Raw genomic sequence first — 14782 nt, 5'->3', positions numbered from 1 at the left:
TTGCCCACTCTGCTCCAGAGAGCTTCTTCGGGCAGGCTCCTCAAGGCCCTGGCAGGAGCTGCTGAAGGACATGATCGGCTCAGATACCCTGGACGCCCAGCCGCTGCTCAACTACTTCCAGCCGGTCAGCCAGTGGCTGCAGGAGCAGAACCAGCGCAATGGCGAGGTCCTGGGCTGGCCAGAATATCAGTGGCGCCCGCCACTGCCCGACAATTACCCGGAAGGCATTGGTAAAGCCCAGGGTGAGGTGGGGTGGGCACTAAGGTGAGTCCCCAGGGTCCGGTCAGCTCCTCCCAGCTGAGCCCTGCACCAGCAGAGCCCTGGGATGGGCTTGGGCCTGTCTCTCCCCGGATCTGAGGGCCCCCGGGGGCAGGCTGGCCGCACACGGCTCTATGAGGTCATACTGTAGGCTACGCTCTTATTGGCCAAGGGCTGGTGGCTGCAGGGCTCTGCTCTCCTGCGGCCATGGGCCAAGGTTGGGCTCCTCCGGGACTGCCCAGCCTCCTCCTCCTGCTGCTCTGCTGTGAGCAACCCCTGCTGGTCCCCGGCCAGGTGACAACCAGCCAGACAGCAATCACCCAAGGGATAATCAGCCAGACCACAACCAGCCAGACCACAACCAGCCAGACCTCAACCAGCCAGGCCACAACCAGCCAGACCACAACCAACTGGACAACCCAGAGCCCAAGTGGGACTGGCGGGCTGGGGGAGGGGCAGGGCAAGGGAGGGGCGAGTAGGAGAGGCCGGGGTGGCAGGAGGGGTCCCAGGAGGAGGTGGAGGGCAGAGACGGGAAGGAAGGGCTTGTCTATTTTCCTCCACTCTGTCCCACAGACTTGGTGACAGATGAGGTTGAGGCCCAGAAGTTTGTGGAAGAATATGACAAGACAGCCCAGGTCATCTGGAACGAATATGCTGAGGCCAACTGGAACTACAACACCAACATCACCCAAGAGACCAGCAAGATTCTGGTGGGAGACATCTCCACACCACACACCACACACACACATGCACACTGACATGCGCACACATACACATACAGACCACATGAACACAGACACACACATCCAAGTGTACACACCACACACACACACACACACACACACACACACTCCCACTCCTGGGTGCCTTGGCTGCCCCCACCCGGGACCTTACCTCCAAAACAGAAGAGAACCTGGGCTGGGGGCCCCGCCTGTCCCTCCCCTGGTATCACCTCAGAGAGATGGCGGCGGGGGAGGGGAATGGCTCTCAGAATTTGTGAAAAATCCAAATGAAATATTTAAAGCAGTATTCAGGTTCATATTTGGGTGGGCATATACTCAATACCTGAACAATTTTTCTCTCACTACTAGTTTCTTCTTAAAAACGGGATAATTTGTACATAAATAAGTGATGCTACAGTCGTTTTCTGAAAGATTGAAAGGCTGTTTGCCACCATAGCGAGGGCCACGTTGCCCCTCCACCCTCCTTCCCCACCTGCTTGGTTGAGCACAGGTGATACCAAAGTGAGCTGCAGCCCAGCCACAGAGAACTAACATTGCTTGAAGACCTACTGTGTGCTAGGCACTGTTCCTTGGCGCTGACATTTGTTGCCTTGTTCATTCCTCAACAGCCTTGCAAAACTGATGCTCTTATTCCCATTTTAGAGATAGGACCCTGAGCCCAGAGCCTGAGATCACCGAGCTAATACCAAGCTGCCTCATTCCTAACAACCTTTAAGACACATGGGGGGCTTCCCCTTCTCCAGCCTGACAGGATATGTCTCCCTGGACTGTTTGCATCTGTCCAGGGCACTTACTGCCTTGGGACATTATTACATAGTCCAGGCTGAAGAGAGTCTTTTAGGCAAAGGCAGCCATTTGCAAACTGTCCCCCTCACCCCCAACCCGAGTCCCCTTGGCTCCCCCACCTCCGGTCCCCATCAATGGTACCTCCTGCTCAGAGACCTCTCCATAGCTCCTGGGCCTCATGACACTGTCTCCCTGTGCCCTCAGCTGCAAAAGAACCTGGAGTTGGCAAACCACACCCTGAAGTATGGCACCTGGGCCAGGCAGTTTGATGTGACCAACTTCCAGAACACTACCACCAAGCGGATCATAAAGAAGGTTCAGGACCTGGATCAGGCGGCGCTGCCTGTTGAGGAGCTGGAGCAGGTGTGTAGTTTGGGGGTAGCGGGGAATGAAGAATCCAAGGTTGAGGTCAGGGCCCAGCTTCGAGGAGTGAGCCCAGCATAGGGCCTGACCTTCGCGCTGCTTCCTCCTCTTTGATTTATTGAAATGCTACAGCTGCCAAGCCGACAGACACCTACAGAATTACTGCAAAGGCAGCACTTTGGAAACATGCTCCCTCAGCCCCTCTACTCTCCCAGCTCTTCTAGATGGGGGACTGGGGCAGAGCAGGCAGTAGAGGGGCCAGGAGCCAGGGGCTGCAGCTCACTGCCTCTCTTCTTCTCTGCAGTACAACCAGATCCTGCTGGACATGGAGACCACTTACAGCGTGGCCTCCGTGTGCCATCTAAATGGCACTTGTCTACAGCTAGAGCCTGGTGAGCACACCTGGGGGATGAGTGAGAGTCTAGGGGCTGGGTGCATAACGTTGGCGGTGCTGGCAGGTGAGGTCTTCCTAACTCATGGGATTGGCACGCCTGGCCTAGTCCTCTTCTCCGCCAGCGGCTTCTCTGCACCACTTAGGTCCAGTGCACGGCCCCTCCCTGGGATCCTCCCCTGTGCCCTCTGGTCCCCTCAGGACACTCCATTCCCCCTCTTTGACTGGAGCCAGGTTTCTCCACACTCTGCCCCTCAGAGCAGTGGATTTCAGGGGCTTGGACTCCGTACTTGGAGCGCCAGTGGAGACTTAACTCCAGGCACCTTCCCATCCATCTGCCTTCCTATTCTTGTCTTCCACCTGCTCTGGCTCTCTGACCCCCACCCCCACCCCAGACAGGATGGGTCAGCCAGCTGGTAGGCACACAGAACCTGGCCTCCCGACTCCTCAGCCTATGCTGTTTCCACTCCACTTCCTCCACGCCACTTCCTGCTGGGCGCCAGCGCACTGGCTCTGGGTTGCCCCCTCTGCCTCCCTCCACTCCAGCTGGCTCTTCCAACCCACTCGCCAGCCCATGACATCCAAGTCCCTGCATACAGACACTTCCAAGGCCGGGAGCTAGAGGAGTAAACATCCCTCCTAGAGGAATCTCCACCCAGAAATGGTCTCTTCCTGGCTCCCCACCCAGCTCCCACGTTAGAACAATGACAAATAGGAAGGGGAATGGAAAATAAACAGGAGAGAGAAACCGTTTTTCCCGAAACAGGGGTTGAGTCTGTAGGTTGTGTATGTGGGCAAGCACGCAAGCGTGGGAAGAGGCACGTGTGTGTGTGTGTGTGTGTGTGTGTGTGCGCGCGCGCGCGCGCGTGAGCACGTCCGCATATGGAGAAGAGCATTAAAGGGAGTGTGACATCCAGCCCCCTACTGGCCAGCCTCTTAATCCCAGGCTGGGCCAGCAGGTCACACTACCATGTAGTAAAAATAAGAAGCACCCATAAAAACCAGAGACTCACATCACCAGGGGATAGATGCGAAATCCTCGGAATAAATTCTTTCCAGACAAAATTAATTTGATTTTACTTTCTCCGTGAGAAATGAGTAGATACCATGCAGCGTGTTCTGAAATAGGATGAGAGTGCGAGTCAAATAGCGAGGGCTCGGCTAGCACCGAATGCCCTCTGCATTCTTCCGCCTCAGGCAGGGCCAGGGCAAGGGGAAGCCATCCCTTATGCCTGTGAGAAGCTCCAGATTGACATCCTGATCTCACGTGATCCTCGCCCCAGCTCTGTGAAGCAGGTTTTAGCTCCATATTATAGTCCAGGAGGCCACACACTTAGTGGGTAGCTTCGGCAGGATGGAAACCTGAACTTCTGGCTCCCTGAGGATGCTTGGTTCTTCGTACTCTCACAGTCTTCACAACTGTTCTTTTATTCAGTCCAGTTCAATACCAATTCATGGACCTGAGGAGGGGGATGACACAGAGATGAAAGAGGCACAGCCCTGCTCAGGGGCCCCACACTCCAATTTGATCTGCACTCCCCTGTGAGGGCTGGTGGTGGTGGTTGTCAAGGAGTCAATTCCGACTCATGGCAACCCCATGTGTTACAGAATAGGATTTTCTTGGCTGTAATCTTTACAGAAGCAGATTGCCAGGCCTTTTCTTCTTCGACAGCGCTGGGTGGGTGCAAACTGCCAACATTTAGGTTAGCAGTTGAGCATAAACTGTTTGCGCTACTAGGGACCTTGTGAGGGCCGATATCATCCCCATCTTCCAAAACCAACCAAACCCATTGCTGTCGAGTTGATTCTGACATAGCAACCCTGGAGTACAGAGTAGAACCCTACAGGACAGAGAAAAGCAGCTGGTAGATTCGAACTGCTGACCTTTTGGTTAGCAGCCAAGCTCTTAACCACTGTGCCACCAAGGCCCCATTCCCATCTTACCGACAGGGAAAGAGTGGTCCAGTGACCTGCCCAAGGTGATATCGGTGGTTAGTGATAGGACCAGAAGAACTCGAGTCTTTTGGCCTCCAAGCCATCTCCCCCTAGGGGCAGAAGGGTGGTAAGCAGGAACAAACAAGCAGAGACTCTGGAGTCTGACGCCTTTGGTTTGCACCCCAGTTCTGCCCCTTCCTTGCTGGAGGACCCAGCCATGTTACCAAACTGCTCACATGGAAGAGGGACAGCATGTGCCTCACGGGTTGTTGAAACCCTGCAGCTGCGTGAAAGCGCGTATGTGCAGCGCCCAGCCTAGGCCTGGCACCGCGTAAATTCCCGGCAAATGTTGCTCCCACCCTTTCTCCCATTTCACTAGACTTGAGGCCGGTACAGACACTTCCACATGATCATACCAGGTTTATTCTAGCTCTGAAATTCTACAGCTGGGTTCACCTTTAGAGGAGGCCAGAGCTGAGCCAAGGGCTGGGAACTCAAGCCTTTCAACGCCCTTCTGCTTCCAGATCTGACGAAGCTGATGGCCACATCCCGGAACTATGAAGAGCTGTTATGGGCATGGGAGGGCTGGAGAGACAAGGTGGGGAGAGCCATCCTTCCTCTTTTCCCCAAATACGTGGAACTCAGCAACAAGGCTGCGAAGCTCAACGGTGAGTCCTTCTTGCCAACAACAGCTGCTCTCTGGACCCCGATCCTTCTGGAGTTCCTCAGAGAGGTCCTCTGTGTCCCTAATGCTGGGGAAAAGTAGGCCCTGAGGAAACAGGCAGGTGTTCTGAGACCCTGGCTCTGTCCCTTCTGCAGGCTACAAAGATGCAGGGGACTCGTGGAGAGCTATGTATGAGACACCATTGCTGGAACACGACCTGGAGCTGCTCTTCCAGGAGCTTCAGCCACTCTACCTGAACCTGCACGCCTACGTGCGCCGTGCCCTGCACCGCCACTATGGGCCCCAGAACATCAATTTGGAGGGCCCTATTCCTGCACATCTACTGGGTGAGGGCAAGTGCTGGGCTCTGAGTTGTGGGGGTGAGGGTCAGGACAGGGCTGGCCAGGGGGCAGAGAGCAGGCTGGGAAGGGGCTGCAGATGGCGCTTCTGGTTGAGAGAGTGAAGACTGAACAAGGAGGGAATGTTGCCAAGGCTGGGGGCGGAGAAGAACCCCTACTCGCATTTGGTATCACATTTGCTACAGATCCACATTGTGCAGGTCACCATAGATGGGAAGGAGGGATTACAAAGGTGTTCCCAATCTCATCTGGGGAGACCTCCTCAGCCACCATAATTTGAGGCAGCGTACTACAGGAGGGTGAGGAGGGTGCTGTAGGGGGAGCTGGGAAGGCTTCACCCAGAGGTGGTATTGAGCCTTGAAAGATGAGAGGTTTTGACAGATGGATAATGGGGGCCTGATGACGGCACAGACCCAGCATTCGGGCTAAGGGAGCTAGGAGAACAAGGAAGAACCTCGAGTAGGTAGATACACCTCAACTTTTGCATCCTCATTTTTCAGGGGTTGTAAATACAAGTATCTAAGGCAGGAGACTGCATAAAATAGGCAGTGAAAGATAATAAGGAGTTGTAGGGACTGGAGCAAAGTAGAGGCTACCAGTTTTCTGTCCCTGTTGGTCCACGGGAAACACTTTCCAGGGGGCTACAACACCCACAGTACTGTGAGCAGAGAGGCCAGCCAGGGCCACAGACCATTTACAAATCAAGGGAGACCCAGAACCTGGGGCAAGATGGTCCAACTTTGGGTCTAGTTTTCTGCTCAGCCTGGAGAGTTTTTGTAGCCCAAGACTAGCCCTCCTTGATCCTTCTCTGGTGGGACCAAAGAACATCAGGGTGGACATCAGCTCAATGACTGAGGAACAGAGACCCCAAAAAGGGGAGCAACATGCCCAGGGTGGCTCAGGGAGCTGAGGCAAAGCTTGTGTTACAACTCAGCCCCCTGACGATCAGACAAAGAGGAGTGGCCACTCACTGGCTCACTCACGTGCTCACGCTCATTCTCTCTCTCTCTTTCACCGTTTTAAGCTGGAAACTCCAATCTGATGTAAATTCAAGCTTAATCCCCCTTGGCTATGAAAGAGTCTCTACTACAAACATACTCCTGAATCTTTCTACTCATTTTTTTGATTCTCTTCCTTTTCTCCAATCCTGAAGAACTGGACTCTCTTCTCCTCTTACCCTAAACTCAGGGTCATCAGCCTCTTCTGAAGGAGACACAGGTGGTTCTTGCCAGAGTCACTGACAGGTGACCTGCATTAACCTCAGGCCATGAGGAGGGGACACAGCAGAGTGATTGGTCTAGAGCATGGGTTCTGGAGGCAGACACTTGCCTGTCTTTAAATCCCAGTCCCGTTGATTAGGAGCCTTGAGCCCATGGACCAGTTACTTAACTCTGCAAGCCTCAATTTCCTCTACTGCAACAATGGGAATCATAACAGTATCTGGTTGCAGTGAGGATTACCTGTTAATCTACGTAATATCCTTGGCGCAGTGCTCAGTAAGTTGTGGCCACATGTGCATAGATGTTCCAGGGACCGGAGCTTCTTTGTAAACAGGTGTTAGTCACATTGACCTTCACTGCTCCCAGTACAGTGAAGACCACCTTGATTCCTTGATGGCCCACAAGGTCATCATCTGTAAGCCAATACAATCATCGACTTTGCAGGTTTGATGTGCGGATTGAAAATGATGTATGTCTAATGCCCAGCACAGTTTGCAAACAGTAGGTGCTCAGGAGACACTATTATGATTAGCAAGATGGTTCCTTCTTCCTGAATAGTGGTGATGAGCCTAAGAAGTACCATCTGTCTCTCCTCTCTCCACCGTCTCTCCCCCACCCGCCTCCAGGGAACATGTGGGCCCAAACCTGGTCCAACATCTATGACTTGGTAGTGCCCTTCCCTTCGGCCCCCAAGCTGGATGCCACCGAGGCTATGATAAACCAGGTCTGCACCCGGGGCCCTATCCTCCCACTCTTATTCCTCCGTGGGCAGCCCCAGGGCACTGGGGAGGGAAGACCCTGCCAGAGTGGGAGAGGGCTCTCAGACTGAAGAGTTCCCCCACCCCAGTAGCTTCCCTCCCTGAGGCACACGCAACACTCCTTCTTGTAGGGCTGGACACCCAAAAGGATGTTTGAGGAAGCCGACAATTTCTTTGCTTCCTTGGGGCTGCTGCCCGTTCCTCCGCTGTTCTGGAACAAGTCGATGCTGGAGAAGCCGACAGATGGGCGGGAGGTGGTGTGCCATGCTTCCTCCTGGGACTTCTACAATGGCGAGGACTTCCGGTATGTCCAGGCTGGAGCCGGGGACCTTATGCTGAGCCCAGTGGGTAAGGAGGTGAGCCAAGTCAAGCCTCCATTGCAGTTCCCTCAGCCAGAGTGAGCAGAGAGAGAAGGGATGCAGGGGCCAGAGTTTGGGACTGAGGGTCAAGAGAGTTGGACCTGGCCCCAGCTCAGCCATTGGCTTCTGGCAGGAGAATCCCTTCCACCAAATGAGGGTCTCCCCTCAAGTGCTGATAACCTTGGACAGTTGGTCAGGGCTCAAGATCCCAGTCCTGGGTTTAAGCATTATGTGAGCTGTTCAGGCGCCACCCCCCCCCCCCCCCACCCCCCGCCATTCCAGGGCAACTCCTGCTTGCAGCTTGCCCACTCCCTCTGTGCCTGTGCTTTGACACAGGGAGGTACATGAGGATGGGGACACTTTGCACAGATCCATCCTCACAACTGATGGAGGTTCAGAAGTTGTCTTCACCCAAGGATAGTGTTTCAGTTATCTTTTGCTACAAAACAAACCACCCCCAAACAGTGTGTAAAATAACTGTTTTATCATGCTTATGATTTTATGGGTCAGAAATTCAGGCAGTACACAGTGGAACTGGCTTGACCTGGCTCCTCAGTGACTGAGACCTCAGCTGGGGTGGCTGTAATGGCTGGAGATGGCTAGGATGGCTAAACTGGGGTCATCTGTTTGGGGTCTTGGTTCTGGCTATTGGTTGGGTTCCTCAGTTTTTTATCCTTTTGCTGGGGCTAGAATGTTCAAGTTGGCTTCTTCACTCACATTTCAGATGCCTGGGCTGGGACGGCTGGAACAGCTGCGAGTTGCCAGGCATTTCTCTCTCCAGGCAACCTATCCATGTAGCTATATTGGGCTTCCTCACAGTATGGCAATCTCAGACAATCTTATTTCTTCCATGGCAGCTGGCATCCCACAGAGCAAAAGCAGAAGCAGCCAGGCTTGTTAAAGGCTAAGCATTTTATTGATTAATCTATAGCAAGTCATAAGGCAAGCCCAGACTCAAGGGAAGGGAAAAAGACTTCACCTCTTGGGAAAAGTGTCAAAGATGATCGGCCACAGCTGATGAAGTGTCTCTTAGGAGAAGAATAGACACAGAGATCCAGTCCCCAAAGGCATGAGGACTGTACTATAGGGCCGGGGGTGGACAGGATCAAGGCGGGGTGAGAGCTCTTTGGGGATCCTCCCTTAAACGGGGAGGCAGAGGAGAAGGTTGACAGACCCCAACCTCATTATGACCAGCTTTCTGGGAAGCTCTTACCCCTTCCCTGATGAGAATGACAGAAAAGTGGGGTGGACCCAAACTTGGTAGATCCAAGAAGGATTTCCTGCCACTGAAACTGGCTTACAAAAGAGGATGAGGAAAGGCCAGCAAGAGGGATGTAGAACCCTCTGGCTTGGAAGCTCTGCAGATGTCATTTCAGTCCTGGCCATAGGAGCTTGGAGTGAATAAATAGGCTTACTGGTATTGGACTGGATGAGATGCAGAAGAGCTCAGACACTATTGTTTCTTCAAGAAGCCTAAGTCTTAGGAGAGAGAAAACATGTGTACATGGGAAACCGCAGGACACATTCTATAAAGTAATGCCCTGAACACAACTGAGTGTCCCAGTGCCCCTAGAGCAAGTACTTTGTACAGTTACAAAGCAACATGGCAGTGTGGGCTGGAGTTATTCAGGAAAGTTGGAGGCAGAGGAATGGCCTGACTGCTCTTCAGGGGCTTCCAACCCCCAGATTCCCTCTGTCTCAGGCTCACTCCCCATCTCCTCTTCGTTTTCCTTCCATAATGCTGGGTTCCCTGCACACAGCAGTGATGGGCTCTGCTCTGTATTCAGTAAGGTCAGCTGGGCTCCTCACTGTCCCTCTTTCAACATGTGTCCCCCCTCCATCTCGTATTTCCAGGATCAAGCAGTGCACCACTGTGGACATGGAAGACCTGGTGGTGGCCCACCACGAAATGGGCCACATACAGTATTTCATGCAGTACAAGGACTTGCCTTTGGCCCTACGGCAGGGTGCCAACCCTGGCTTTCATGAAGCCATTGGGGATGTGCTGGCCCTCTCGGTTTCTACGCCCCAGCACCTACACAGCATCAACCTGCTGAGTAGCGAGGGTGGCGGCTACGGTGAGAGAGGAATGGGAGGTTCTGGGTAGACTCAGGAACCAGGAAGGGGTGGCTGAGATTGGGAGGTGAGAAAGAGGGAATTTAGTGGCCCGGGGGAAGAGATTTGGGGTAAGGTAGTGGAGAGTAAGGGGGCCACCAGCATGGTGAGCCTAGAAGGATGGAATACACAGACCATCCAAGAGGCAAATGGAGTGGCAGGACCCAAAGAGGTAGAGTGGCCTCCCTCTCCATCCACCATACACACGCAGAGCTGCCAGGAGCCAGCAGGAGGCGGAAATCTATCTGATGGCTGGGCCCCCTTCCCTTGGCAGAGCACGACATCAATTTTCTAATGAAGATGGCACTGGACAAGATCACGTTTATCCCCTTCAGCTACCTCATCGACCAGTGGCGCTGGAGGGTATTTGACGGAAGCATCAACAAGGAGAACTACAACCAGGAGTGGTGGAGCCTCAGGTTCAAGAATGCTTCTGGGGTTTGGGGGAGGCTCTTGGAGGTGGTTCTCTGTGAGTGTCTGTGTGCCTGTGAGTACGTGGCTGGGCCAGTGTGAGTCCGTGTTTGTATGTATATGTGAGCGGGGAGGTGCCTGTGTGTCTGTGCATGTGGTAATTGTATCTGATGAATAGTGTGTATATGATGTCTGTGAGTGTGTTTGTGTGCATGCATATGGGTCAGTGTGTGTGTGTGCGTGCAAGTGTCTGTAAAGTGATGGGGTACGTAAGGGATTGGTTGTGCACAGAGACACAGCACACAGGAGCCTGGAATACCCAGTGGAGCCCCAGGTGCAGGGACCATCCTTCAAGTCAAAAATGCCAACTCCCTCCAGCTTGGTTCTTCCTGACCTCTCCCTCCAATGGATCTTTCCTCTCAACAGGCTGAAGTACCAGGGCCTCTGCCCCCCTGTGCCCAGGTCTCAAGGTGACTTTGACCCGGGGGCCAAGTTCCACATTCCTTCAAGTGTGCCTTACATCAGGTAATGGGGAAGGGAGGAGGGCACACCATGAGGGGAGGTAGCAGTGCCTGCAGCTTATCATTTAAACCCTAGAGCTGCCCATCGGGGACTGCTCACTCAGTCAGGCAGCCCTGGGGGAGCCAGGTCACAGGATGCAGTGGCCTGGGCCCACTCATTCGCTACCAAGGCAGACGGGGGTTTCTTTAAACATTGTTTTGGTGTGATGAGAGCCTCTAACATCCAAACAGTTGAAAACAGAAACTAAACCTATAAATACTTGCTAATGGCTATGAGGCCATGGCTGGGTAGTTGACATTAACCATGACATACAGCTACATCATGACCCGAGCACTCTTTCGTTTGTTTTTTTTAAAATAAGATTGTGAGTACTTTCCTATATATTGAACATATTGTCTGTGATATTATTTTAATTGTACTTGAAAGACCCTTCTATACACTAAAACTCAGGATCAGAGACCCAGTGTTGATAGGGGCACAGTTCCAGTCACAGGTTTGGGGTCAGACAAAACTGGGTTCAAATTTGTCTACACTACTTGGTTTTCTTGAGCAAATTCCTCAATCTTTGTGAGCATCAGTTTCCTCACCTTTGAAAGGGGCTAACAATGCCTATTTCACAGGACTGTCATGAGGGTTAAGTTCTTAGCATATGCTGGGAAAATGGTGGCTATTTTAGCCTTTACTACACTTTTCAAAGGAATGTGTAAACACACTAGGTCTATGAGTCTCATAGCCTTAGCGTGAATGTGCCCAGGCCAGCCCCCTTCCTTCTAAGCACTCATCTGAGGGTGATTTCAGGATCTGGAGCCCTTCTGGGATGCATGGATCCCAGGAGGTAGCCCAGGCTTTCTATGAAGCAAGGTGCAGAAGACATCGAGGGCAGCCCCAGGTGGGCTACGGCGGCCTCTAGCCCGTTCTTGGGAGACCAAGGAGAGCTCCTGACCACCATGCTCTCCCTTCCCTCCCAGCACCTGGCACAATGTCAGGATATATTCAAGCCCTAACAGTTTATGGGTGAATTCTGTCCCCTGGAGGTCAGGAGAGGGGAGAGATCTGCTCAGAAGCTCCAGATGGCAGCAGTGGGCAGAGGCCCGAGGAGACTCCTCACTGGGCACCCCAGAACAAGCCTGAACTGGACAGTGTGCCAGGGATGACCCATTAGGAAAGGCCCCAGCCCACCTTCGAGAGTGGTGTCTGGGGTTCCAAGCTGGTGGTCCTCGCTTTCACATAGAAGCCTGCCTGCGTGATAGTTAGCATCAAGCTTAGCAGACAGTTCAGGCCGGGGTGGGCAAACGAGACTTGGCGCCTATGGAAAAACACATTCCAAACTCTGCCCAGCAGCCTTAGCAAAGCACTTTCAGGGGATGCCAGTGGCACGTGGCTTGTGCCCAGCATTCTAAGGGGGAGGCCTGAGCCTCTGGTTTGGGACATTCTTTAAAACCTCTCCAGGCTTTGAGGGATTGCTGCAGCCTGGACCAGATTTCTACCAGGGAATTCCTGCTGCCCTGGGCAAAAGAGGATCATTTGGGTTGGCTTCTCCACCCAGACCTCCCTCCCAGATATCTGAGGCCCTTTCAGCAACACCTAGCCCCTACTTGCATATACTGCAGGAATGGAGACTTCTTTGCCTCAAAAGCAGCCTACCAAATCTTTGAAGAGCCCTGCCCCGACCACACCCCATACATGGCTGATCCTGGGAGCCCCTCAGAGCAGGCCTTCCCAAGATGAGGATGCAGCCTCACGGGTGGTGCTGGGGAAGGTCCGCATGGGCTTGTCCTGGCATCCTGACTGCAGGGGGAGTTGGGGTGGCTGGCTCTGCTGTGCCTTGGGGAACTATCACAGGGAGAAAGGCTGGGGCTCAGTGGCCTTCCCTCCGCCACAGGTACTTCGTCAGCTTCGTGATCCAGTTCCAGTTCCATGAGGCACTGTGCCAGGCAGCTGGGCATCAGGGCCCCCTGCACAAGTGTGACATTTACCAGTCCAAGGAGGCAGGGAAGCGCCTGGCGTGAGTCTTCTGAATGTTTTCTCTTCTGACCCTTGCCCTGCAGCCCCAAGGAGCCCACCGGGGACTATTCTGGGAGCACCTGCCACTTCCCAGCCTTGATGTGCCGTCTCCAGTGGGGGGACTAGGGGCTCCTCTAGGCCCAGATCATCCCTCCTCACCCCTGACCCCCAGACCTGCCCAGCCCTTCCCAATCTCAAAGGGAAGCGTAGGTTGGAGGAGGGGCACAGAGGGTGGGCGTTAGGTTGGGGCAGGAGGGGCAGTGAGGCTTTCCACCTGTCCTCCTGACTCAGTTTCCCTCCCTCCGGTGTTCCCCCAGGGACGCCATGAAGCTGGGCTTCAGTAAGCCATGGCCGGAAGCCATGAGACTGATCACAGGACAGCCCAACATGTCCGCCTCAGCCATGATGAACTACTTCAAGCCGCTGCTGGACTGGCTCCTCACTGAGAACGGGCGGCACGGGGAGAAGCTGGGCTGGCCCCAGTACAACTGGACACCAAACTCTGGTACGACCACCCACCCCACCTCCAGCCCCAGGCCCAGACCCCTCCCCAGCTCAGATAGGTTGCAGTCTGGCCTCAGAGCAAGGACAGGGAAGCAGGCTAGCGGCCCCCGGCCCTGCCCACCACCCTGCTCTCCTTGCTTCCCTCCCAGCTCGCTCAGAAGCCTCCCTCACGGGCAGCGGCCGCGTCAACTTCCTGGGCCTGGACCTGGAGGCGCACCAGGCCCGTGTGGGCCAGTGGGTGCTACTCTTCCTGGGCGTCGCCCTGCTGGTGGCCACCTTGGGCCTGACCCAGCGGCTCTTCAGCATCCGCCAGCACAGCCTCCGCCATCTACAGCGAGGGCCCCAGTTTGGCTCCGAGGTAGAGCTGAGACACTCCTGAGAGGACAACAGGGACAGCTGAGATGGGGGCGAGGGGTTCCAGGACTCGCCAGTCCGCCTTCCTCCTCCCTGCCCTGAGCCCTCCACATCTGCCTCCATTCTGGGCACGAGTTCGTCCTCCTGACCTCGAGCCACCTCTGCCCTCACCCCCAGTCTCCAGGCACCAGCAGCCTGACTCAAAGACCCCCACCGAGTCTCTCTGTGAATACAATTAAAGGTCCTCCCCTCCCTGTCTGAGTGTGTGTCTCACGGGAAGCCAGGGACAGGGACAGGGCTGCTCTCCCACCTCCTGGCAGTCGGTGGGTCGCTTTCCTGGGTGTCTTCCATCATCCTCCCCCAGAGAAGAGCCTGAAGAACCCCCAGAGCTCTATTGCCAGCACCAAGCAACCCCCAAGCCTGACTTCCCTCCAGCCCAGGCAGCGGCCCAGTGTCCTGCCCGCCAGGGCACCGACGCAGGAGACTCTGGGAAGCAAAGCAGGAAGAGATATGTCCCCATACTTCTAGAGCCACTGTCCTGCCCAAGACCCAGCCCCACTCTGCTCCCTGCCCCAGCTGTCCCCATAGATGGCCAGGACCCCAGAGGGAAGGCCCTGGCTGTCCCCTGGTTGCCTGGAGGAGAGTGCCCTGGATCTGCCTGATTTGTTGTGGGTATAGAACTGGCCCAGGGGTCACCTCAGGCTCCTGCCTACCCCCTCCCTTCAAGGCCAGCAGCAGCTCCAAGTTCCCTTGCATGAGTGGACAGCCTTCTTCCTGACAGAGACACTCGGACACTGCTCCCAGGGCCAGGCCCTCACCAGGGGTCCTACTACCAGGGAGCCCCCTGTGCCTCAGCTGGAGAGGGGCCCCCCACTGCTGAAACCTAGTGGTGGCCATGCCGTGCAGGAATTGCCTGCCTCCCAGCATACATGCCTCACCCGGAGCCTTCCCCCGGAAGGCGGATATGGGTTTGGGGAAGTCACTTTGAGAGGCCTTTTTATAACTTTTATCTACATGCTATTGTAGAAAATTCAGA

General features: G+C 54.6%; 1 protein-coding gene across 2 annotated transcripts; it reads left to right on the top strand.

The window, feature by feature from the left end:
- Positions 1–465: 465 nt before the first annotated feature.
- Positions 466–13771, top strand: LOC101357365 (angiotensin-converting enzyme-like). 2 transcript variants are annotated; one of them, XM_004374236.2, is made up of 14 exons: positions 466–688; positions 832–968; positions 1992–2150; positions 2455–2542; positions 5001–5144; positions 5296–5487; positions 7346–7443; positions 7609–7781; positions 9691–9914; positions 10226–10370; positions 10789–10887; positions 12767–12889; positions 13206–13393; positions 13542–13771. In XM_004374236.2, the coding sequence occupies exons 1-14, from the start codon at positions 466–468 to the stop codon at positions 13769–13771; spliced, it is 2223 nt and encodes a 740-aa protein (XP_004374293.1). The 2 variants fall into 2 exon arrangements, with proteins under 2 accessions (XP_004374293.1, XP_004374294.1); XM_004374237.1 differs by lacking the exon at positions 12767–12889.
- Positions 13772–14782: the final 1011 nt, after the last annotated feature.

This window comes from Trichechus manatus, unplaced genomic scaffold, assembly GCF_000243295.1.
Source record: "Trichechus manatus latirostris isolate Lorelei unplaced genomic scaffold, TriManLat1.0 scaffold00028, whole genome shotgun sequence".
In the NCBI taxonomy this organism is placed as follows: domain Eukaryota; kingdom Metazoa; phylum Chordata; class Mammalia; order Sirenia; family Trichechidae; genus Trichechus; species Trichechus manatus.
The sequence above is the reverse complement of the archived record's forward strand: the minus strand, read 5'-3'. Positions and strand labels throughout refer to the sequence as shown.